The 25,650-nt window shown below is 40.5% G+C and overlaps 1 protein-coding gene across 2 annotated transcripts; it reads left to right on the top strand.

Annotated features, from left to right (window-relative positions):
• Nucleotides 1-518: 518 nt before the first annotated feature.
• smad2 (SMAD family member 2) lies at nucleotides 519-16,215 on the top strand (the record flags this gene model as incomplete). 2 transcript variants are annotated; one of them, XM_084572348.1, is made up of 10 exons in its annotated part: nucleotides 519-775; nucleotides 6,746-6,835; nucleotides 7,215-7,408; nucleotides 7,628-7,762; nucleotides 8,019-8,081; nucleotides 8,547-8,600; nucleotides 8,797-9,009; nucleotides 9,160-9,297; nucleotides 10,002-10,146; nucleotides 11,813-16,215. In XM_084572348.1, the coding sequence occupies 10 exons, from the start codon at nucleotides 519-521 to the stop codon at nucleotides 11,934-11,936; spliced, it is 1,413 nt and encodes a 470-aa protein (XP_084428474.1). In that variant the 3' UTR covers nucleotides 11,937-16,215. The 2 variants fall into 2 exon arrangements, with proteins under 2 accessions (XP_084428474.1, XP_084428473.1); XM_084572347.1 differs by having other exon boundaries at nucleotides 8,019-8,093.
• Between the last annotated feature and the right edge of the window lie 9,435 nt (nucleotides 16,216-25,650).

The raw sequence follows: 25,650 nt of genomic DNA, 5'->3' as shown, positions 1-25,650 counted from the left end.
AAGGTGTGTCGTGCTTTGCCTGTCGTGTTGACTTTTGTATATAGTGGGAGAGTTAGCAGCAGGTAGCTATGGTAGAAATCATAGTCATGACTCTTGGCAAATGCACTGTGTGTGTGTGGGCATAACTGATGTCATCGATTGCAAAAAAAAAAAAAAAAATAAATAAAAATATGCATCACAGTAGACTTATAACTGTATTACTTCTTATGTTCAAATGTTGACATGTGCTTTCTCTCTCTCTTTCTTAGGCTTCTTTAGATGTGCTCCTCTCCACTGCCTACGTTTTGTGCTTTTCCTATTCCCTTGGACTCCTCAAGATCAATGCCTTAGTTGTGATTAATCTTTACTCAGAAATATACATATATATTCTGTTTACAGAGTTTATTTAATTCTCCAACTGAGGCCCATCATTTGTATAATCTTACCACCCATCTCCTTTTTTTTTTTTTTTAACTTTAAGCCAGATTAAAAGGGGCATTAGAACACTTATAGGTCCGCATAAACATAAATAAGCCACCATGTCCTCCATCCTTCCCTTCACTCCCCCTGTCGTGAAACGCCTCCTGGGATGGAAGAAGACTCCGGCAGGTAGTGGGGGAGCAGGAGGGGGAATCGGAGGAGTTGGGGAGCAGAACGGAGGAGGGCAGGAGGAGAAGTGGTGCGAAAAAGCCGTAAAAAGCCTGGTGAAGAAGCTTAAGAAGACGGGACAACTGGATGAGCTCGAGAAAGCCATCAGCACGCAGAACAGCAACACGAAGTGTGTCACCATACCTAGGTGAGATGAAGACACAAACAGATCTGACACAGCTATGTCTTTCTATCTCTGTATTGTGTGTGTATATATACACACACACTGTTATGAGCTATGTGTGATGAGATATTTAAAGCTCAGTAAACTTAAGAGTCAGCCACTCATGCACACACCTGGACACAACAGGCACAAACACACGCGTATACTTGCACAGACGGCAAGTTTGTGGTGTAAAACACTTGTACCCTCGCACAATTGAGAATCTGGAATCCGCAAACGTGCCACCTTATGTTTGAGAAGTCATAACTTGTCAAGTAATTGATTGTTTTCGCACTAATGCACTTCCACACAAAAACACATCCGCAGTCAGCATGCACTGGTATGCCACAATACCACCAGTTCCGATGAGCACGGCGAGGTGTGCATCAAGACACATGAAAGAGGGTAACAGGCACCCACATGCTTGCTCTTTGTTTTGCAACTGCAGGTCCACTTCCCCATTATGTTGTGCCATAGGTTAGCAAGGCAGCAGAAGTGAAACCTGATTGAAGGAAACAGATGTCCTGCACATGATGCCAGACGCACTATATATTCAACCTATATGCAGAAAAACCCAACCATGCATTGACAGTGTGTACAGAGTTGTTGATTGTTCTATTCTGATCATTCTCCGAAAGTGCAGCAGGCTCTGATTGCATTTTTTTTGGACCTTGGTGCCTATTGAGATCGTTTTAGCAATGCACCAATGTTCTGCATCCTTTTTGCTTTTCTCCGTCTTAAGTGTGTTTAGACATCACGGTTTAAATGTTCCAAGACGCCTCCTGACAAAAGCACGAATGACTAATTGAATAGTTTTTTGCATCAATACTCAATACAGCATTGGCCACTCGACTTAATGAAGTACTTTGTGGCTGAATCTGGTCTGAGGAAATGATATTGGTGCACCATTATTTGGAAATAAACTCTACAAATCTGGTAAGCTTGTGTTTGTTAGGTTTGGTTTTATTAATTAAAATATTAAAAGAAGGAAACAAAGAAGCTGCTGACGGCCAAAATCAGTTTAGAGCTCACATGGAGCTTTGAACAGTGTGCATTTTTGCCAAAGAAATAACACATCCAACACCTAAGGCAAAGCTGTAGATCAAATGAAACTAAGCATTATGCAAATTATGTATTACTTGTTAATTCAAGTAGCTGTGCAGTGCAGAGTGTGATGTAGGATGTATGAAGTTGTTATTGTGAAGAATGTCTTCTCATCACTTCAGAGCTTTTGCAAAGGAGCAAAGCCACAGTGGGGAAAAAAAAACCCTTTCATTCGTTATATGGTATCTATACATCTGAACCAACTTTGAAAACACCTTGACCTCATGTTGCACCAGCACTTTTCATATAGTCATTTCACAGATGCATGAATACAGTCCGCAGCTACCTAAAAGATCCTATAGATACTTTGTCAAAATTACTTGCTGTTCAGAATAGCTTCAGTATAGTCTCATGCGTTGAATGATTAGGTATGCAAGCCAAGGCTTCAGACCAGGTGGAACTTTGTCATAACAAAAGTGACAAAGTCGGGGGGGGGGGGGGGGGCGTATAGGAAACGTGTGATTAATGTCAATCAGTTCACTGAAGATAGGCACAAAGGGAATCTAACCAGACTGCTCTGTGAAGATTTTATGAGCTCAAATGTTCCACGTAATGGACTCTTTCTCTTTCTTTTTAATTCCAAAGTTTATTATAATGAGTCCCACGGAAAATCTCATATTCCTCGCACTGCACTAATGTTAGCCACAAACCAGCACACCTGGCCTGGCCTTTCCCTGAAGGTCACGTTCATCACCACACGCCCGTGTTTCCTCAGGTTAATTTTTGACTGACAGGAACAAAATGGGAAGTCAAGGTCTCATTTACATGTGGCATTACAATGTGACTTAGGTAAATGTGCTGTGCAAGGCTATTAGATGTGGCGCTCATATTCTGTGTGTGCTCCTTTTATTATGTAGGAAGTTCTCATTCAAGTAATATGTCCACGTTTCCACTGTGGGATCTTTCCCCAGGAACATTTGGGCATCCTACGTTTCCACCATGGGAACTTCCAAATTATGTTTCAGGGAAATAGTTTTAATCTCTAAAAAAGTAGATAAACTTTGAGGTACTCTGGTATTTCTTTTAGCACGATAAGTTTGAACTGAATATCAAGAAAAATAAAAAAAAATAAAAGAAAAATATATTAATAAATTGAACTAAATAATATGTAAAAATAAACACTATCCCAGACTTGAAGTACTATACACTGAAACAGAAATACTCCTCTTCACCATTTAAAAAAAAAAATAAATAAATAAATAAATAAATAAAATGTATCGGTCATGTATGTGATATGTAATGGTCATGTATTACTCTGTGTGTGGACTTTAAATGGTTAAATAAATTGGTCGTGTTCCCTCGAGGTGCAGACACGGTCACGTGACATATCTTGCACAAAATCTTCGTTTGTTCCGAGTGAGACTCCTCGAAACCGAAGTGTTTCCACTCCACAGAATGCGCCTTACCTTTCTTCCCAACCAAAGGCTGCATTTCTGCCATCTTCTATCATCTCTTTCTACACTTTTTTTTTTTTATCTATCATCTTCTTCTACACCCACTGGCAATACGCACCGGTGTGGCTGAAAGTGAAAATTTTCAGGCGGAGGCGGAGCGGAGTGCACAGGTGGAGATGGAAGGGTTCTCTGCATTTACCACACAAGACATGGCGTGGGGCAGAACGATGGTTTTATTTCGATTATCTTGTTTTCATGATCGAGGAAATCCAAAATCGAAATCAAATTCAATTAATCGGCCAGCCCTAAATGGACATCTGTGACTTGTCGAATACCCACTGTGTCTTATCGCTCAGTCTTTCTCACCAGAAGCTCAATAGAACTGCTTCCTTAGTTTAATTCTAGAATTTTATACATTCTGATTCCAATCTGCTAATACTGATAGCCCCTTTTCCAGCATTGACTCGGTAACCATTTACGAAACTGTCAACAGCAGCAACAGCGGCTTAAATCTTCTACATACATGCTAACTCTTGATTGGGCTGCCATCAGTGCAACTCAGTGATTACTGCCACGTACTGGATCAGAGTGGAGAACGTTGTTGTAAAGCCACGTGCAGAAATGACATGTCAGACGTCAAACAAATTTTTCCCAGTCTTTGTGGGCCTTTAGACTGCGTGAGAAATGAACATTTTACTTCCTTTAAGTTCGCAAGTCTTGCTGAAAATGAGACTTTAGATGAGTCTGCTTTTAGGTGGGTGGGTAGTTTCTTAGTAATGCACACTGTTTGGATTCTTTTGGTTAAGGTCAGACAGAAATAATCACGTTACGCTCTCAGTGCATATGGTCTAGATGCACACATTGCATGGCTAGGGTCCATAATTTAATGCATCTTCATATTCAACATATATTAGTGGACCAGTGCTTACTTAGGTCAGCCCAGTTCAGAGCGATACAATGGAGTAGCTTGTACTGCTTGTAGCTCTCAGTGTATGAGAGTGTAGTGTAAATAAAGTATGAAGCAGGGTGCTGCTGGAATAACATGAAAGCTGAAATGAGTAATTGAGCGTTGGCACGTGGTATATATTTATCCAAGTTGACACGGCAGCATATATCACAAGATATGTGTCTAAGCTAAACGTCATATCTGAAACTTGCCTGGTTGTTGAGGAAAGTAGGACCATGTGAGACTTGTATGATGCTAGACCTGTATCTGGTCCTTCACTCTGAGGAATGCAGACTAGATAGGAGCTTCTGAAGTGCTACTGATAAGGTCTTGGTAAGACAGTTACTTGAACACGACTCCTGTCCTCAATCTAAGAGGTTATCCAGTTACCTGATGGTTTGGTGTTTCTTCTTATCTTTGACTTTTATTTTTGACTGTACTATAGAGAGGATGATCAGGAATGCACAAGTAATTGGAAATAGACAATTAAGTGCTTTTACATTTATGCTCGATCAGCTGTTCTACTTGATGGACTACAGTATAAACCCATGTGTTCATCATTTAGCAACAGTGGATTAAATGAGTTTAATTTATGGCTGATTGAATTCTTTTTACCCCATTATTCTTCATGGGCTGTTTGTAGCTTGGCTCAAATCGCCATGTTTGGGACAACCCTGCCATGAAGGGCAGATGTATTACTTGAAAGTACACAATCGTTTTCAGCAGCTAGCATTCCAGGCTTTTGATGCATTGCTCACTTCCCTTTGAAGGCAAGGAAGTAAGGCTGATAAAGTCTTAAGATAAATTGTTGTAGTTGTGCAGTTCTTTGGTGTGTGGGGGCGGGGCGGGGCAGAGGATGTCAGAACGGTGTCTGGTGATAGCAGGTGTAGGGGCTTTGTAGATTTCTATTTGAGTGGAGGTGGTAAATATGTCAGAGTAGACGCTGCAAGAGCTCAGCTTTGTTTGGAGATTGTAGGTATGGGTTGCGCTTTCAGCAGGGATGGAAATCTGAATAACTTCAGACAGAGAGAAACTTTTAGCAACAGCTCAGAGTGAAAACTATCCTGCAATGTTTTGCAAATAATCTAATTTGACTCGTATGTGAACCACCTTAAATTGTAATTCTGGCTTTTAGCCTCCGTCCACAGTACTTTAAAGGGCAAGTAGATGAAGACCAAGAGTTGTCCTCAGACAGGGAGCTTTTGACAGACGGACACTGTAGTGATTGTACTCTTGACCTTTAAGTGAGAACGGAAGAAGGCAAAACGTTATCTTTGTGTGGAGATAGCATACTTGGGTCTTGTAGTTGTAGGTCTCTGTGCGTAGGTTGATAAGTGTCGAGAAAGAAGGCATTGTACAGACAAGCATGGCAATTACTTTGCACTGATCTCACAACAGAATCTCCTCTCCTCTAACACACTGAGGAAACTCAGAAGTCGGCAACAATCAGGATGTGTGCTTTCTCTAGTCAAACACACACGTTGTATGTGCGTATCACACATTAGCGTCCGTTTTTCTGTTTTTCATGTTTTGACACACATTGTGTTGTCTATTGAATGTTCTGATTTCCTCATTAACATATCATTGTTATGTAGATGCATATGCATTCCCTGTGTTACTTACTTTTTCACTCCACACGTCTCATGTCGAAAAAATGTTCAGAATTTATTTTTACGTAAACTTAAAGCCCAAAAAATGTTTCAGTGCTTGGACGTTTAGTAACACAGACCACTCCGTAACTGATGCAAGGAAGCGTATTGGTTGACAGGAACTGAGGGAAATAGATGGAGGGATGAAAGGGTTGAAATGCAGAGATGGATGATCGTATTCGGACGTGAGGAACGCAGGGAGGAAAACTCATGGTGGGGGCGCGTCTCAGGAAGCTTTGGCTCCTTGTCTCCCCGATTCCTGTAATAGAGTAAAGAGGAAGCAAATTAAGAGAGAAATGGGGAGGGTATGGGTGGACAAACAGAGAGAGGGAGAGAGGGAGAGGGATGTTAGACACATCTTTATAGGTAAGCATGGGAAAGGAAATGACATGAGATGTGGTGCTGTTCCTGAACTTATTTACTTCATAAAATGTATTGCATTTGGCAACTTGATTATTACTTTTCATTTTCTTACTTTCATTACAATGTTTTATCTGATTTTAGATAATAGAAGTATCCTGGTTTTCAACAGTCCACCATATGTCATTCTTCTGCATCATCTGAGTGCACCACATCACTATTGGTCCAACTGTGCTGGATGTGTCACACGATCATCTGTCATGCAGTTAGTCTTTTATTGGAAAGCTAAGGGTGGTACCCCCCCCCCCCCCCCCCCTTCCTTTGTGCCACTAAGAGACCAACTGTACACATTTGTGATTTCATCGTACTAATTTGGTATGGAACACGTCATGTTTACCATCTGTTTGCTTTTATTTTTATCCTTTTTGCATTTGTCTTGTGTGCGTGTGTACATGTGTATGCATGTCTTTTTGTGTGTGTGTGTGTGTGTGCGCGTCTGTAGCAATTGCTCAGACCTTTGGGGTCTAGGCTCAGGCCACACGATAGAGCAGTGGGACTCTGCAGGCATGTACGGATACCCTGACCACAGCAGGTGAATACACTCACATTCACACAACTATACGTGGACTTAACAGTCACTAACATTATACATCTCTTTGTTTCTGGAAATGTTCTACAGTAATCTTTAAATTGTGTGCTGATTTGTTTTTGCAGTGCAGTTTCAGTTTGGTAGTGACAAAGGTCACTGTGACTATGGCTCTATGAAACTGATGAGTCTTGTAAGAACAGTTCTTAGCCCTGTAACATAACCAGTGTCCTTAACTACTCTGGTTGGCGAGTTAGTTCTCTTTTAAATCGACATTGCCTTGGTGCACGCTATCAAACTACAAACTCCTGAAAGCACAAATGCATTCAAGAAATGGAAACATCTTCTTCAGCCTCTTGGTTGTTCCCCCTCTCAATCCTCTCAGATCACTGGACGGGCGTCTTCAGGTGTCTCATCGCAAGGGCCTGCCCCACGTCATCTACTGCCGCCTGTGGAGATGGCCCGACCTTCACAGCCACCATGAGCTGAGGGCCATTGACACCTGCCAGTATGCGTTCAACCTCAAGAAGGATGAAGTGTGTGTCAATCCCTACCATTACCAGAGAGTGGAGACGCCAGGTAATGGGTCTTGATAACAATCAGAAATTCTCTAGTAGTTTTAGATTTCAGATTTAAAACATCCAGCGTATTCTGTGGAAAATAGTCTAAATGTGTGTGTATTAAAAGTGGAACATCGGCACAAGAGCATACTCGATTTGAAAAGTGGTGATATAATTAATACATTTTTGATTTGTGTAACAAATCAGCATTTGTCAGTGACACTCCTTTTCTCTTCAGTGCTGCCTCCGGTGTTGGTGCCACGCCACACAGAGATCCTGACAGAGCTTCCACCTCTAGACGACTTTACGAACTCCATCCCCGAAAACACCAACTTCCCTGCAGGCATAGACCCTCCTAATAACTATATACCAGGTCTGTATTCTTCACAGGAAATGAAGCTTTTTCATTCTGATGTTTTCTGTCACACAAGCCGGCTAGATTTGTTTCAATAGAAAGTGGTAAATGAAAGAACTGCAGTCTCTGTGGTTATGGGTTAGCTGCAGGTTGGGTACACAAAGACTCGACAGCCAGATGGGGCTTTACTATTTCAGTTCTTTCTTATTATGCAGCAACACGTGACGTGTTCAAAATGTATTCTTATTCCATGTTTTTTTTTTTTTTTTTACAGACACTCCTCCTCCTGGCTACATGAGTGAAGATGGAGAAACCAGCGACCAGCAGATGAATCAAAGTATGGAATCAGGTAGATTAGCTGACTATTGCGTTAGTATACATGCTGCTGCGTATCGGAGTGCTCAGAAAGCACACATACCATTAGGTAGGAGTGGGAATCACCAGAAACCTCATTGTGTTTTATTATTTCAGTGTTAAGAGTTTTGCAAAGGATTGCAGTCACACACACAGTATAATACAGCATTTTGGCATTTACTTTTCATTCCGCTGAAATGTTTTCATCTTTGTTTTACAAATATCTTATGTTACTGACACTTCAGTTGTCTTTGTCTCTCCCCACCCCTACTACAAGGGTCAGAAGATTAGTTTGGTTTAGATTAGTTTTTACTATTTAAAATGATCTTCTTGAACTTACAAGGCTACATTCATTGTAGCAGTGATTATATTAACTTACATGAAGAAACATCATCAAATTCATCAAACATGAAACATGGTGTAATGTGTTATTTTTTTTTTCCGCCAGGCTCACCAGCAGAAATGTCACCAAGCGCCCTCTCACCTGTCAGTCATGGCCTGGGTAAGGTTCAGAGTATTTCTGCGGCTGTTTTCCTCAGTTCATTTGCAAGTCAGTATATCAGACTGAAGATGGATCTAATAAAGGGAAATGTCATATTGAAAGTGGGCTGAAATCCTGGCACTCAGGGGAACAGAAACATGGAGTCAGTTGAGGATTTCAGGACTTCTAAAATATCTCCTCCTCGATTTCTTTTCAGACCTTCAGCCTGTCACATACAGCGAACCAGCTTTCTGGTGCTCTATAGCCTACTATGAGTTAAACCAGCGGGTCGGAGAGACGTTCCACGCCTCACAGCCCTCTCTGACCGTTGATGGCTTCACCGACCCCTCCAACTCGGAACGCTTCTGCTTAGGGCTTCTCAGCAACGTCAACCGAAACGCAACTGTTGAAATGACGAGGAGACATATAGGTACGAGCCCGCCCACATCTAGACACACGCAAAGATGTGCAGTAGATATATAACGAGTCCAAAACTTTCAAAGGATTTCACCATGACAGTCTTTCTCAGATGTGTAAACGGGCTCTGAGATGAAATAATAAATGTTTTTCTTCCTTTTAGGTCGTGGCGTGAGGTTGTATTACATAGGAGGGGAGGTGTTCGCCGAGTGCCTGAGCGACAGTGCCATTTTTGTCCAGAGTCCCAACTGCAACCAGCGATACGGCTGGCACCCTGCCACAGTCTGCAAGATACCACCAGGTTGATACACAAGCATAGCACTGAAAAAATCTTCTGCCTGGTTTGATAACAAGATATCTTTCTGCATTGATGTTAATTGTTAAAAAGTGGATCGAGCCCTGACGGAAGCTTAAGGGGTGGTTTGGATAAAAAAAAAAAAAAACTAAAAGGACAATAACAATCCTGACTGATATGCAAAACCCCACTTGTATCACCTGCCTTTTATTGTTGCAACAAAGCTCGAGGGAATGCACTAAGAGCCTCCACAATGTGACAGTTTTTCTCAGACACTCACCCACACGCTGACTCATCTGTACCCATGTAACTTTAAACATTTCATTCCTTGCCAAATGAGCAGTGTGAACAGTATCATTAGTGAGGAGCAGACTTGCACTGAAACGCAACGCAAGGATCTCGTAGATGTTCAGGGGTCGGACATGTCAGCCTCGTGGAGAATAATCACCAGCACACAGTACGCCCCACACGTCACAATGACTCTGCTCGGTGCTTTTGAATTGTGCTCGCAGAAGTGGTGAAGTAAAATCGCCAGTTTTGAAATCGCAATGTTTTGACACACATTATGCAGTAAAGTAATGAAACAGAAAGTCTATTTGCACGGTTGTCCCTGGTGTTATGCAAGACAGAAGATGATCTTATACATCTATAAGAACTGCTACTTCATGGTAGACTAATTGTGTTTTGCCCATTTCTTCTTTCTTTTCTAGGCTGTAATTTGAAGATTTTTAACAACCAGGAGTTTGCGGCACTGCTGGCCCAGTCAGTCAATCAGGGTTTCGAGGCAGTATACCAGCTAACCCGGATGTGCACCATCAGAATGAGCTTCGTCAAGGGCTGGGGAGCAGAGTACAGGTGTGTTACGCGCCTAAGAACAACATGTCTTTTACTTGCATCCGTAACAAATGGAAGGAATGTAAGGTCTCTGTCAAACGAGAGAAAGCTGCACAGTGAAATCCACTGGTGTGGCCTTGCTGGAAGCTTGGTGACATAATGACTGCTGTTTGTTGGAGAATAAAAATGAAGAGGACAGCTCCATTGTTGTAGCTTCTCGTCTGGCAAAATAGGGTTATCCAAAATTGCATGGTGCAAAAAAGCTTGTACAGTTTTGCTTCCTGCCGCTTGGAAAGTTCAGCACTGTCAGGGTTAGGGTTAGGGACAGTTTGCAAACCGTCGGTATTTATTTTACTTGCATCTGTGTACAGTCCACTGATTGGGGCAGTTCTTAAATTGGACAGACTTTGCTCTAAACACTTCTTTTTGTAAATGCTGGTGTGACTCTGTCTTCATTTGGCTGTGTAGGTGTGAGGTTTATTATTTCCTAGGTTGAAGTTTGTTTTGCTCAAGGCTGCACGGTGTTGTTTGTAGTTGTTCTGTTGACCAGAGTTCAATTATGTTTTAAATACGGAAATAATAATGCACATTTTCAGTCTTAGTGTTGCATTGCAGATAAGTGTCACAGTTTTTTGGCGAATTAAAAAAAAAAGTGGGCCATAGAGAGAAGTTCCTTTCTCACCTCTACACAGCTGGGTTGTTCTTGACATGAAGTAGATGTGAATATTGGTTTGTTGGTTACAGAAGTTACGCCAGTGTTCAGAGGTGAAAGCTCAGCTCCACTGCATCCATTGGCAAGTCTTATTCACAAAGCCTTATTCAAGCTCGTAGACCTGCCTAACCTTTCTGCTTCCTCTGCCCCACCTTTCCTTTTCATGTTGTGTCATACAGAATCAGTGTCATTTCTGTGTCATTGATTCTCTGTTTTGTATCTTGGGGGGCCTTTGCTGCATCCCTCTTTACCTTAGGTTACCTGTGTATACATGTGGACGGGCAGGGAGGACCGACCATGATGCATGATGCGTTCTAAAGAATCAGTTTATCTTCTAGCCACAAATTTAAAATTCAACACTTCATGAGCACTCATAAAAGCTGACATGATCTCATCTAGCAAGTAGTTTTGCTGCTAACGTTAAACTAGATAGTTAATAGTCCACCCTGCTAATTGTTAATACCTACAGATGTATTTCACAGATGGAACGCAAACAAATGACAGTTGAATGGTAAAATGTTTGAGCTTGTTCATGCTCTCATCTGCACTGCTTGTGTTTAAATTGTATTTTATCTGTGTTTTTGTTGTAAAATGTCAGAGAGCATTTGTCTGTTACTCTGTGACCATCCATCCAACAAACATCTGTCCTGCTCCTGGCTCTGTGTAGCATACCAGGAGCCAGACAGTAGTTTTTGTGGGTGTGTTTTGGCTTGTCCTCACTGGTCAGGGTTAAGCTGGTGTGTAACCTGTCTAGTTATCAGTTAGTGTGTCTGCTGTTTGTCTGTGGAGCCACCATAGAGTAGTGGGCTGTGTTTGATTTCTGGTCAGATGCAATACAAACATTTCATTTCATTTGATGTAAATGGGTTATAAATATAGTCGCTGATCATTATCTATCAGCACTACCGATCACTCACTTTGCAATCAACATCACGGCATGATTTACCACATTTATGCTATATTTTATCCCTACAGACGTCAGACAGTAACCAGCACTCCCTGTTGGATTGAACTTCATCTCAACGGCCCCCTCCAGTGGTTGGATAAGGTGTTGACCCAGATGGGTTCACCCTCAGTGCGCTGCTCCAGTATGTCCTAAACAGGGTCCTGCTGTTGCTGACGTTAAGTCAGATGACATTTCACAATGCTTGAACAGTATGTCCTAAAGGAGACCACCATGCAGTCTTAAATGATGTACTAACAAAAAACAAAACACACACACAAAAAAAAATACCCAATGGACCTGGAGGATAAGAGAATGATGTCGCTAATGGACAATAGTGGAATGTTAACAGAGAAGTCACTGTGGACCTGGCTCTGTTGGATCAACACCAGGCTGACATTATCATCGACCTAATAATTGAAATCACCCTGCAATAGAAAAACGACAAGACAGTGATGTCATAACGGATCAACCCAAAGCAGGACGGAGCTTTACCCTTCTCCTCAGCGACACAACAGCAGCAGTTTTGGGAGTCGAGCATGTGACCTTCCCGTTACCGGGCACTTTGTCCCAACCACTCGTTCAGCTCCACTACCTGCTTAACACAGGACAACTTTGTTTCAGTGTTGATATTTCCGTTTACACAAGGTTGACCAACGGTAGTACTGGCTCATGTTCAAGCAAAGTCAGTTTCAGGCCTGGACTTTTTTTTCTCTTTTTTTTTTTTTTTTAACTTGGGTTTTAGTGACCAAAACATCCATTCCATTTTATTTCTGATGATCCTCTTTCTCTTCCAGTCAGGCCTGTGTTGTTGTAATCACTAACGCGACTCCACTGGACTGTACGGTCTTTCTAATTAACCTAACATGCCCCATCTTCACATGTTCCCTTGCACACAGATATACTGTAAACACAGACACCACTTAACTTTGCTGTGGCATAAATACTTCCTCTGAAAGAGTCAATTGATCCTTTTCAGCTGTGGGAGTGCAGTGGATCATGAAACAAAGAACTGTGTATTTTATTCTTCTGTGAGGAGTTTTGATTTTAACGTGTGATCAGTGATTACCTTTTAGAGATGATTGAAATTAATAAGAAAATCTCACAGCCAGTGGATGTGAGATGCCCCTCCTTGGAACATTAGGTTGGCATTAAGAGTCAGCCAAAGTCCAGTTTGCCCCTTCTTGTCTTTGAAAACCAGCAATTTGTTCTCTCTCTCTTTCCCCCGTGCAGGGTCACTCATATTTGTAGAATTACGTCGTGTTGTTCATGCAGAGAAGCTGAGATCTACAGGATCAAGACTAAATGCAATGCTTCACCGTTGCCTCCTTCTGTCAAACAGATAAAAAGATTAAACACCAATCCATCACTTATGTTTCACATATGTAGAGAATGCACAAGTCTCTCTTGATGCTGATGCACAGTTTTCCAATTATTGACATTTTATCGATAGGAAAAGTCCTGCATTGTGGGACTTTAATTTATAAAAATGGCTTCTATACTATACTTGCACTGCCCCAAAATTATGCACCCTCGAGAAAGTTGCCTTTGATGTAAAATACAGCAAGATATGCTTTGAATTGTACAGATAGGAATGTTAAAAAGCCCAATTGAAGTCAAGATAATCACAAAAAATATCCCAATATTTTAGAATATTTACTGTAAAGAGTCTGAATTGGCTTATTAAAGAGTCTCTCAAGCGTTCATTTGATTGATTTTTAATGCGCCCAAATCTTTTTCAACTTGAAAGTATTTAAGCTTTAAGTATTCAAGATAGTTATACTACACAGTTATTACTTTCTTCACACGTTCTTTTAGCTACATTTTTGTATTTCCATGTATTTTTTATATATATAAATATATTTAAAATCTTCAAAGCTTTCTTCCTTTTTATTAGAATCCAATATTGTTTTTTAGAATATACCCTCTGTTTGAAATGATTACATCTTGATGATTTGTGATATGTACGTAGCATAGGATTACCACTGAAAACAGTCCCTTAGTTAGAGTAGCGTGCTCATTGACCGACGAGTTACCACCCACGTGTCTCCAAAACCATTTGGCTTCGAAAATTGGTGAATTTTAGAGTCTTCTGCTGTTATTGATGTTGAAAAAGGTAGTTTCTTGCCTTCTTGTGACCAATTATTTTTCAGCTCTGGGGGTGTGACCAAAGACTGAGTGCAGGTATCGAGTTTTATTGGATTAGTATTTAAATTCACCAGTGTATTTTTTTTCGATATGGTTGCTCTGCAAATGATGTTGCTAAAATATGGTGAAGTAATGATGTGATCCAGCAGCTAACACCGTTTTAGGTTCTAATATTGCAGCAACTGGTGTTAATTGACTTTGGAAGTTGAAATTGTTGAACTGTCTTATTTTAACAGCCTAGGACATTCCAGTGTGCAGTATATAAGCTGCCAATTTCAGTACTACACCCGTCTGACTTTCAGAACTCCATGTTTGTACACTGCTAATTTACTGTGAGTATGTTTACATGCACACATGACATATCCCAGTGGAGGCCTCCGTACTGTAAGTGTATTCCTCGTGTGTGTATGTTCCAGCATTGAATACACACAGAGGATGTTACCATTAAATTGGGATTATAGGTGGGACGTGTAAATATATGTTAATGGGACTAGGTGTATACTTGCCACGCTAGCTTGGCTCATGCTGTCACATTCCTGTTTCTCCAAACAAAACTGACGATGCGCATGTTGACACATTCACCTTTTTTCTATCGGATTATTCACTACTGACAGCTTGAGGTGAGGGAGTTGTACATGTAACCATTTGTTGTAGAACACGCAAAATGAGAGATGAATGAAGGTTTATCATTTTAAGGGCTGTTGTTTACTCGTGCATCTTGTCAGCGTCCTGCGGAGGCTTGCATTTGGAATCACGCCGTTGTTGGATCGCATTGTTTTCTACTTTAGCACTGAAAGACTGACATTTTTTTAAAAAAACTCTTAAAACAAATGCAAGTTCTGCAGGACGACATGTCTTTTTAATTTGAGCCGTGCAAATCATGAAGTATACATTTGTCGGCATTCACCTAGTTCATACTCACTTGTGACCAGACTGAAACCAGCCAAATGAGGTGATGTTTGTCTCTGTATATGTAATCTATCCTGTCCAACTGTCTTGTATTTTTGCTGGTGTCTTTTTATTTTTTTTTTCTCTTCCATTTATTATGGAAAACGTTGACTGGACTTAACCAAGGTTTGCACACGCTAAAACAAAACTGTAGTGTTTCCTTGTATCATCGCTAATCCTCATGTTTGTTCTATGCAGTGACATCAGATAGTTTGGACTGTATACTCGCAAACGCATCCCCATTAAGAATTATACATGGTGTCTTTTCTGATGGCTAGACATGCCGTTTTGTGCTTATTGCCAGGATCCAGCAAAAGCCTTTTCATCTGCTGTCTACATTTTTCTTTTTTGTTTTTCTTTTTTAAATGTGTGCCACTTGTAACCCAAAACCAAAAAAGCCCTTCTCACATTCTAGAGGAAATGAAGGCTACTTCAAAACACATTCTGAAGGTCCGCATTCCTATTTACAGATCACATACTGTATTTTTTTTATTTTATTTTATTTTATTTTATTTGTGTGTGTGCGTGTGTGATGACAATTGTGTATCGCCGAAAAAGCCTCCTATTGGTGAATTCCTAAGAAGGTGGCTTTTTGGAGGAAGTGAAGTTTCTACATGTCACTAGTGATGTTATATGATGTCATATAGTTGTACTTTTATTTTACCATGCATACTGTTCCTTTTGCTTGCTATCAATAGAGCATACTCCATTAGACAGCGATCTGTTAGGATTTCTATCTTCTTCAAACACTGATGATCTTCATAGGCTTTCCAACTATCTTACATATACAACTTCTTACAGTGTACACTAATAAAGCTGTTTTAATTCAATTGAAATTTTTGTTGCATGGCTGATTTTGTAAGGATCAGGGGCTACACATTACCTAACACCGGCATCACAGAGGTGTACATACATATTTGCAGTTAACAAGTAGGACAACGTGCTAAAGTCACACTCATTAAAAGAGTACTGTAATAGGCTGCATTTTCGAATTAGAAAAATCCGTCCCTTGATATCAGCCGAACATGGATCTGTTAGGAAAAGAAATTGGCCGACAATTCACCCCAGAAATGTAGCTATATTAGAGGTGCTTGTTCATGAAATATATGCTGCCATGAAATGGGACTTGTGTACATGAAATGCTTGGCATTATTTGTGAAAACACTGCTGGGCAACTGAGGGTGTCCAGAAGCCAGCGAGGCTAATGTAACAAGCTAATAAGAGGGATATCCAGAGGCACAACAATTAAAAGAGAGGGCTGCTGGAAATATATCAACTTTATCCTCATACATGAAAAACTGAATTGTACAAGGGGAAAAAAAGAAACTATGCTACTAAATAATATATTAATAAACTACTGTGGCCTTTTCTCTAACTTTACATAGCTACATGAGAACTGGCCCTAGCCTTTTTGTCTTTTTTTTTTTCTGTCTTAAAAATTGGATTTTTTCCACATTGAAGCGGATTACGTGTTAATCCGTGTTAAGATGTGGGTTCTTGTCTCATTATACACCAATTTAAATGTTTCAATGTTCGTGTTACTCAATGGTTTTCAGGTTTATCTGACCCGCCAAACATAATGGGCGTGGCCTGTCAATTAGCCCCGCCCAGGAGCAGGTGTGGCGGGAACAAATAGAGTCAGCAGGTAGGAAGCGCGTGAATGTAGCGCACTGTACGCGGGAAATTTTAACTGCCATTTGGATTTAGGAACTGGATGCCCTGCTCCAGCGAACCTTCTCTGCCATATTTGCCTCTTCCAGCCGTCACCTCAAGATACCAGACATGGTTTTCCTCGTAATGAGTTTACCTTTTTGGTTTGGCTACTTGTTCGACGTCCAGCGAGCAAGAAAGCTACACCAGGTAAGCCCAAAACAGCTTATTAGCATAACCATTGTAGGCTATAGTTGTTAGCCTGCTCCACACTTACACACACCTTTCACACTGTAACATCACCATAACTCCTCTAATGTATACAAACTTTAGCTACCACTTAACAAAACTACAAATGCTAACAGACGTTAACATTGTTGTGGCTTCATTTCCGGTTCTATACTGACCTGCTTTAGGGAAACGCCAGCTGTTCACACGGTCTTACAAATATATTTGAACTTGTCCTGATATGTAGAGATGCTGTTTAAACATGTCAAGAAATAAGTTTTATACTGGGGGGATGACCTAAAATGTACAGGTGAGTTCATTGTAACTAAATGTCACTACTGTTTATATGTTATGTATAACATCACAGCAATGAAGGGGGGTGCATGTATCCCTAATATTGTGTAGGTCTCCCTTGGAGACTGGGTCCTATAGTTTGAGGGAAGGGGCCTCTGTGGATCATCCCACAGTTACTTGATCGGTTTGGGATCTATGGAATGTGGAGGCCAGGACTTGTGCTGTTTTTCATGTTTTTTGGGTTCGTAAACCGTTTTTGTGTGTGTGTCTGTCAGGCTGCATCCTGCTGGGGATGGCTGCTGCCATCAAGGAGTGTCATTGTTATGGGGTGGGGTTGCCTGATCTGGTCTAGGTGGGTGCTACATGTCTAAGTAACATCCACATGAATACCAGGTCCAAAGTTTCCCAGCAGAACGTTGCATTGTCACAAGATGGTCAATGTTATTCACTTCACCTGTCAGTGGTTTTAATGTTGTGGCTGATCGGTGTAATAGGTTCTGTAAATTGTCATACGCTGTAACAACCAGTAGAGGGAGGTAGAGGCACACTAATGCAAGGACTCTGAGTGAGAAGCTGAGTGAGTAGCGTTCAAAGCCTAAACACTCAACATGAGTTCATATTCCTTATTGGAGACTGCGTGATTATTAACCTGCCTGTGTTAGTGTTAGAAATTAGTTTTTATGAAGAATGTACCTTGAGACTTTATCTATATCTCTGCATCAAGTCTGTTCAGTTCGAAAACTGACACATTTAAAACATAATAACCTTGATTTAAAAAGTCTGCTCGTAAGATTTGGTTGGTCTTACGACCAAAAATCTCACCATAATGTTTCAATTTTTTTTTTCTTCTTTAAATACACACACGCACATACAAGGATCACAACCTTGAAACAGTAATTGATGAGTAACAAATGAATAAAATCTTAATTTCTCCCTCTGAATTATTTAGATTTGTTTACTGTTAGCAAGGGAAACCTTTAACCCCTCCCTTCTGCGTATAGTGCAGCAGGCTACTTAGAGAAATGGTGGCCTTACAGTTAAACATCCCACACACATTAAAACACATTAAAAACCTTTGCGGTTAAAAGGTTTGGTGGAGTGAGAGTGAACAGTCTTGGCGAGTGAGGAGTCTGTGTTTCTATGGTGTGTGCAGTTGAATTAACAACACTATTTTCCATCTGCAGTCACATATTTTTTACGTTATATATTTTATACACTTTTTTTTTTTTTTTTTTAATACAAATACTTGGGTCTCCCCATTTCAGTTCGTGTTAGAGGACTTATTGCCGTGTGTTTTCTTGCTAGCCAGAGTGAGTACTCTGTCTAAGTGGCCCACTTGTGCTCCATTACCAGAGCATCATTAGGCTGTTGTTGTTGAGGCTCACCCTCCTTCCTTATGGTTTGGCCTTGGATCTCATCCGGTCCCCGGAGCCCTATTACAGTACGGAGCAGTAAGCATTTCCCAAACAAATTAATACCATATCCTGAGTGTACCTAAACTTTCTGGAAGTGTAATATAGACTGGTAATGGTGGCAGTCATTTTTGATCTCTTGCGGTTGCAGAACAGATTTCAGTTTATGTTTATGTTTCTGAATGGTTTATAGACACAAGTACGTTAATTCCTGTGAGTGTGGCGTCTGCTTTATGGACTTCATATTGATCGGGTGTGCTGTAACCATGGCTTTTCGTGCAGTGGCTGCAAATGCAAAATGCTTTCCAATAACAATGAGAGTAATTCAAGTTGGTAAATTACAGTCAGGAGTGCACATATTGTAACTGTGAGCTTACACCAGCCAGTTAAGTCTGCGCAGTGTTTTTTGTATTCATTTGAACATGGAGTTGACTGGTCCGAAGGAGTAATGGTAGGTTAAAATGTCTTTAATGATAAAAATCCAATACAAATAATCTACTCTTAATACATGATGATGATACTGACACAAATACTTCTTCAAAGATTATTTGGGTGTAGTTAAGGCATTTCATTGGTCTTTTCATTGGTCTTGTAGTACATCTACATTATCATCATCATCAAATTAAGGTTAATTTTAGGAAACACACATGTATGTTTGTAATATTAGAACTTTTCCATTTTCATTTTTTCCCCTCAGTGTTACTAAAATGTGCTGCTCATCTCAAATCAGGCCTTTCAGCAGAGATATAGTTCTGTAATGTGTCACTAGTATCAAATTTTGTCCACTTCTCTGCGTTTGTGTTTCAGTCTATATATCTAAGGTTAAACACACACAGATGAGGATTTTTCGAAGCACAGTTAACTCTCCCTGTCTGCCATCTTCAGTTCCTGATGACATGGCAGCATAGGTCCCGACATACGACCTGAGCGCTGACCCCAGACTGTCATCTATCATTAATATGACTTTTGTTTCTGACGCTGTGTTTGTGCCATCCGACGTCTCAGGGTAAGGTTCCTCCCAGGGTTCCTTACATTTCACCTACCTGACCCCTCAATTCTGAACCTTAGACATGCTACTTGATGCGCATGCATCTGTGTCCTCCTTTCTGTGCTGGGATGTTTCTTTCTTGGACAGGGTTAAGTGGGTTGTGCGTAGGGGACTGGATTCTCTTGGATTTACACCTTAGAATCACAATTTGTTTGTATATGTGTGTGGGGGTATGTGTTTAGGGGCCATAGGACTTGAAGAGGGGTCATCATGTATTAGTTATGTAAACTAATTAAGACTGGGCCCTAACCTATGGCTGACCCTGAGGAAATAACAATGCACCATCTAAAAGCTTTTGTACTTGTGGCCTCTTGGCCACACCAGAGTGTTGGATATCCCGTGTGTGTGTTTTGGCTGGCTAGTAGTGCAGGGCTACCTTGATCTGGTAACTGGAGCATGAGGAGAGAAGAAACGAGAGAGCAAAGAGAAAAGGACAGCGAGAGAGTGAAGGAGAAAAGAGAAGGGGTGAAAGAAAGAAAGTGCCTCTTCAGTGAAAGAAAGTAAGAGAGAGGTAGAAGCCTGGCCATGTAATTAGGCACAAATGAGTTTTCCACTGACTCAGTGGGTCGTGGCAGCACTGAGACAAAGATAGACTGGAGGTCAAGGAGTCATGGAGTCAGGGCACGCTGTGGTCATATGAAGAGAGGTGCGCAGTACGGGATGCTTTAGGCCTTCCTTGGACAAAGTTTTTCAAGGTAGATAGACTCTACCATTTTAATTTATATTCCTTTATCTGTGTATGAAGTACGACTTCATGTGAATAATACATGGTCTTCCCCAGTTTTTGATGTGCATAAAGGCCTTCCATAATTCTTTCAGAAAAGACCACCAACAACCTCTACCCACACAGGTTATGTCACTGATAGTAGCTTATTAGGTTCCTTGCAACACTGTATGTGCATGTCCCGTGGGTTAGCCTAACAGCCTCTCTATAACTCAATTACATTGGAAAAAAAATAAATCTGCAATCTATTCACATTAAAAATTCTCAATATGTGAGCATCGACTGTGCCTCTTACTTCAGTGGGGAGTCATTGTTGCCTGTTTGATGTTGCCGAATGCCTTGTAATGTTAGCTCTGTACTCAAGTGAGGCAGAAAGAATGCAGACTGGTTCAGAAGGACTCCTCAGCTGGTGAAATGTACTTACTACATGTGATGAGGCGGCCTTACAACAATATAATTGCAGTGCATTGCATCAAAAATAAATAAATAATTAAAATCTCCTGTGAACTTTTTCACAAAATAGGGAGTATATTGTTGCCATGGGTACATGATACCACTAGCTCTTATTTATATTTGCTTGCATTGTGGAAAAGAAAATATGGAGATTTAGCTATTAACCGTTTGTCTTTGCTATGGACCTTTGGATAGACAGCTGTCACTGAGTTACATTGATTCTGAGAATTCTTGGAAAAGTCAGGAGACTTTTTTTTTTCCTTTTGTGAATGCTTTACACTTCCATAGCAGTGTAAAGACTGCTTCACTTTCATCATTGTCACTCGTAGGTAAACAATAGCTAGCCTCCTTCAGTTGCATTTACTCTTTTACAGTCCCAGTTAAATGGATCAAAAGTAGCCAAGCTCTAAATTAACCAACCATCCTCAAACCTGTGACACTAACGGCTAAAGTGTCCAGGCATTTTTCATTTAGTTTAAGATCAATTTGGCACTTCAGGATCAATTCAGGAAGTGGAGTCTAAATGCATTTTGTATTCTTATTGGTCACCTGTGAGTTCTGCACTAACCCCAAAATGATCCAACTAACCACAGGCCTTTAAGGTGAAACAGAGGGAAGTGTGTTTGTGGTTGAGATGACACCACTGTCACCCGCTGGTGACCTGCAATAGAGCTGAGTTCAAAAGGTCACTGAATAACAGCAGTGGTCGTTAGGAAGATGGGAGCCTTTTTACAGGAGACTGTATGATAGTCGTAAGTTTGTTCACTATGGCGATGGGAACCATGCTTATTTGGAAATACTGAAAAACGTTTCAGATTTTAAATGCCCGTTTATACTTTATCATGTCAGTTTTCTTCTACTCTTAGAAGTCGTTTTTTTCATGGCAGGAAAAACACAAGTGTACCTAGTAATAATGATGGTTCTTCTTCCATTAACCTTCCAGTAAGCAATCTCACATAGCCAGCTATCACAACCCAGGCCCAGGGAAGTGGAGACTGAGTGCAGCCACTGTTAATGTTATTAATTATGCCTCTGCTATGAAATGTCAAAATGTCTGCTGTGAAAAAGGTCTACAGCAATAATAAACATCCGTGTTATAGTGTGCAATATTAGCAGTGTTAATCAGCAGACATTAGATCAATGCCAAAAGCCATAACAGCACAGTGTCATGGTTGTACTCCCTCTTGTATTACTGCCTAATGATACAAATTATGAAAGTGTAAACACATAAAATCCAATTTTTCCAAATTATTACTTGTAGTTAATATAATGCTAATAACACGTGGGTCTTTAAATCTACATAGACATTTCTCTAATATTTGTTAGTGAAACGAATGTCACTGTATAAAAAAAAAATTACAAGAATAAATACTAAAGCAGACGGTGGCTTGGCAGTGCGAATCAGAAATCAAATCAGAAGTGTTAAAGTGAAAAACTCTGCCAAAGCATTTTAGCCAAAGCAGTCAACTGAATTTGTAAACTTGACTTTCTTCATAAAGTCTGTTACAAAGCATTGACTTTTAGGTTGTATCACTTTTCATTCTTTTACACACATGGTCAGAAGTGGTCCATAAAGTGATTCAAGAACTGTTTTCCTTATTTAACACATAGTTTGTGTGTAATCTATCACTTTGTAGTAATCTTTTCTCTGTTATTGCCCTTTCTCCCTTTCAGGTTACAAAAGTGGAGATGAAAATATGAGCCAGTGCAGTAATTTTACATCTTTCTTGTGTGTGTCACCTCTATGCATGTCCGTCTGTGTACTGTGCTCTTTAACTGTATGTTGTCACATCTTATCACGTTACTCTTTAGAGCTGCGAGATACTGAAGCACACATACTAATACAAACACACGCAGACATATATACTCACACCTTTCCTTTCTTATCATCACATACAACTCCACCCCCCTAATATCCCTCCCCTCCCTCCACCTACATGTGCTACATGGTGGGGTGTGTGTGGGGTTATGAAAACAGTTAGGCTTAATAATTGATGTTCTGCATTTCAATCAATTTCACCACAGTGTTAGGCTAATTAAGGTTAGCGCCGTCCTCCCAGGGGCTGTGCGTGTGTGTGAGTGTGAGTGAATGGAAACGGTGTGTGTGAGATGGACTGCATGTGTGTGTTTTCCTGCTCCTGGGGGCTCCACGCTCCATTTTATATCTCAAAATACATGGGAATTCTCTATTTCAGGAACAAGAGATGAGAGATAGTCTCTCTCTCTCTCTCTCCCCCCCCTTCCTTGTGCTCTCTCTCACTCTTTCTACTCCTTCCCTCATTCTCTGTCTCTCTCTCTCTTCTTCTTCTTCTCCTCTCTCTCCCCAGGCAGGATCCTAAATGCAATTAACACAGCCGCTTTACTGCCTGCTAATTATTAACACACACATGCGCACACACAGACACACACGGAGCAGAAACGATTATTTTATGCCGGACTAATTTAAAGTTCATTGACGATTGTTTTAATTAATTAAATAAGAAAAGTACACACTTTAAGAAACGTCGGGCTGCCATACGGGCACTGCAGGCGTTTGCATATGGAGGTAATAATTATCCTCAGTGTGTGTGGTAGCTCACCTACTACAGGGTTTTTGTGTGCGTATCTGTGTCTGTGCATAGTTCACCCTGCCATACAACCTCAAGGTGTGTGTAAGTGAGAATCTGTGTGTGTTAATGAGTCTTTAAACCCTTTCTGCCAGTATTTAACAGTAACAGGAATAACTAAAGAGTCCAATTAAGAAGCAGAGACAGCTTTATGTGAAGCAGATTTGTTTCTGTTATTAAAAAGTCACTGGTAGGAAATATGGCCCAGAGGAAGCTGGATTTCACCTGCTGTGGATCAAAAATGTTTGTTTCTGTGTGAGGTGTGTTTACATGGACACTAATCAGAATCGGTCACAAACGGCTTGAGAGGGATGGTGTAAATCTTCTAACAGGTAAAATATTAGCACCTAATAACCTTTTAAGGCCTCATCTATCTGAGTGGAATAAATCCATTCTTTCTGCACATTTGAGCCACATCATCATACGTCATGTGATGTGATGAATATCCAGGTGGGACAGAAACATGGTAGTAGCAAAACAAAACTGGTCTGTTGCGACAAAACTTTTTTTCTTTTTTTGTTGGAGATCTTAAGAGTTATTGATGGTAGAAAGGCTCGGACCAATGACTTCAAACATTTGTGTGAAATGATGCACGCCCTTGTAATCTTCTCGATCACCTCCTCCGATTGAAGGAATTGAAAGTTGTTACATGCACATTATGCTTAGAGGTGCTGGGTCAGCTGCCACACAAACTGATCACTTCTACACTAGGTTGCCTGATGTAAAATCAGCGTTCCTTTAGCTCATGCAGAAATGAGAAGTGTTTACTTAGGTTGGGTTTGAATATAGTGCATTTTTAGAGAGAAGCTTACTTGAAGCAAGCAGTGCTAGCCGCAGTAATTGCACTTTTAGTACAATAGAACAATTCCCCTAAAATATTTTGCATGAGATTTCCCATTGATTGTAAATAATTTATTTTGTTTAGTTAAAACACTGAGTTCAGCCTCTTTCCTTCAAATCTATTCCCCTTTCTAGACTTCCTTTTATTCATTCTGTGGGACCACAGTGTTATTAACTACAATGTAAGTGAAGTGGACCAACGCTGAACAAAGAGAAGCAGAGGTAAGATGATTGGCAGTGGGCTGGGAAGAATTCATGTAGTGCTGTTCTTGTGTTTGAAGAGTGAACCGAACACATGTGCGGCCTCAAGTAACCAGACACCAGGTGTGTTTGTTTAATAACGTCAGAGGAATAGAAATAGAAGAAAAGGAGAACCAAACAGAAAGACTGTAATATAACTAAAAGATGAAAGAGAGCGGATGAACAGTGAAAGACCTCATATGAAGACGCGTCTCCTTGCATGTGATGGACTCAGGTGTTAAAGTACACTCCCATTACACTCAGGAGTTGTCAGACATGAGGCCAGAGACGAGGCGCCACCGTCTTTCCACCTCCTGACCTCTTTTCTGATCATCTCATTTCATGCTCTTTCATTAATTTCTTTTGTCTTGCGTTAATTCATTTCCTGCTGTTACATACCCATGTTCCATCTCTTCACGTCAGCATTCAATCTTGATGCTGGTTATTAAAAATTCAGTATTCATCTTCTTCATCTTCTGTAACCGCTTGTCCTGTGAAGGGTCGGGCGAGAGGCGGGGTACACCCTGGATAGGCCGCCAGTCTATCGCAGGGCTAAATTCAGTATTCACTACAACTAATTAAAATACATTAGACATTATGGGTGATGTAGAAGTTTAGCAAGTTAAGTCACAGCGTTGTTAATTGTTTTATACCATGATATAAAATTCATGGGGGAAAAAGAAACCACTCTATTTTGAATGACTGTCAGCCTTATTTCTTTTGATGGACAGTGAACGTTTTGAGGTAAAAAATCTTTTTTTGGAAGGTCAGTTTTCACTCGGATAGAGAGAACATAGATTTTGTTGTATATTAAAAATAGTATTAGTAAATTACAATACAGAAGCATCCATTTTACCTTTAATGTTCTACATTCATACAGGAATAAAGCTCATACTGGAGGTAACGCATAAATAAGAACAGAATATATTACAAACATAGTGGCAGGGTCACATTTGCTTTTCTTTGTGCTTTATAAGACAAGTGTCCCACAGCTGTAACAGGTTCTCAGCCGTTCTCTGGGGACAGTTGAGAGGCGCTGCTGAAAAATGGCGATATTGCATTTAAAATATATATTAACAGTGTTGGGTTGTACCCAAAAATACTATGTAATGACTTATTGACAGATCTCCATCATCTGTCCATTCACCTTTACTTTTATAGATTCAGCTGTAACAATTAATTCATCATTTATTCATCATATATTTTTTCATATTGACTCATATCACTAAATACAGACAAACCGCAGCATTGCAGCAGAAGGACACGGGGTCCAGACGAG

The sequence above is a fragment of the Chelon labrosus genome (assembly GCF_963514085.1).
Source record: "Chelon labrosus genome assembly, chromosome: 22".
Classification (NCBI taxonomy): Eukaryota; Metazoa; Chordata; class Actinopteri; order Mugiliformes; family Mugilidae; genus Chelon; species Chelon labrosus.
Note: the sequence above shows the minus strand (reverse complement) of the source record. Positions and strands in the feature narration are given on the sequence as shown.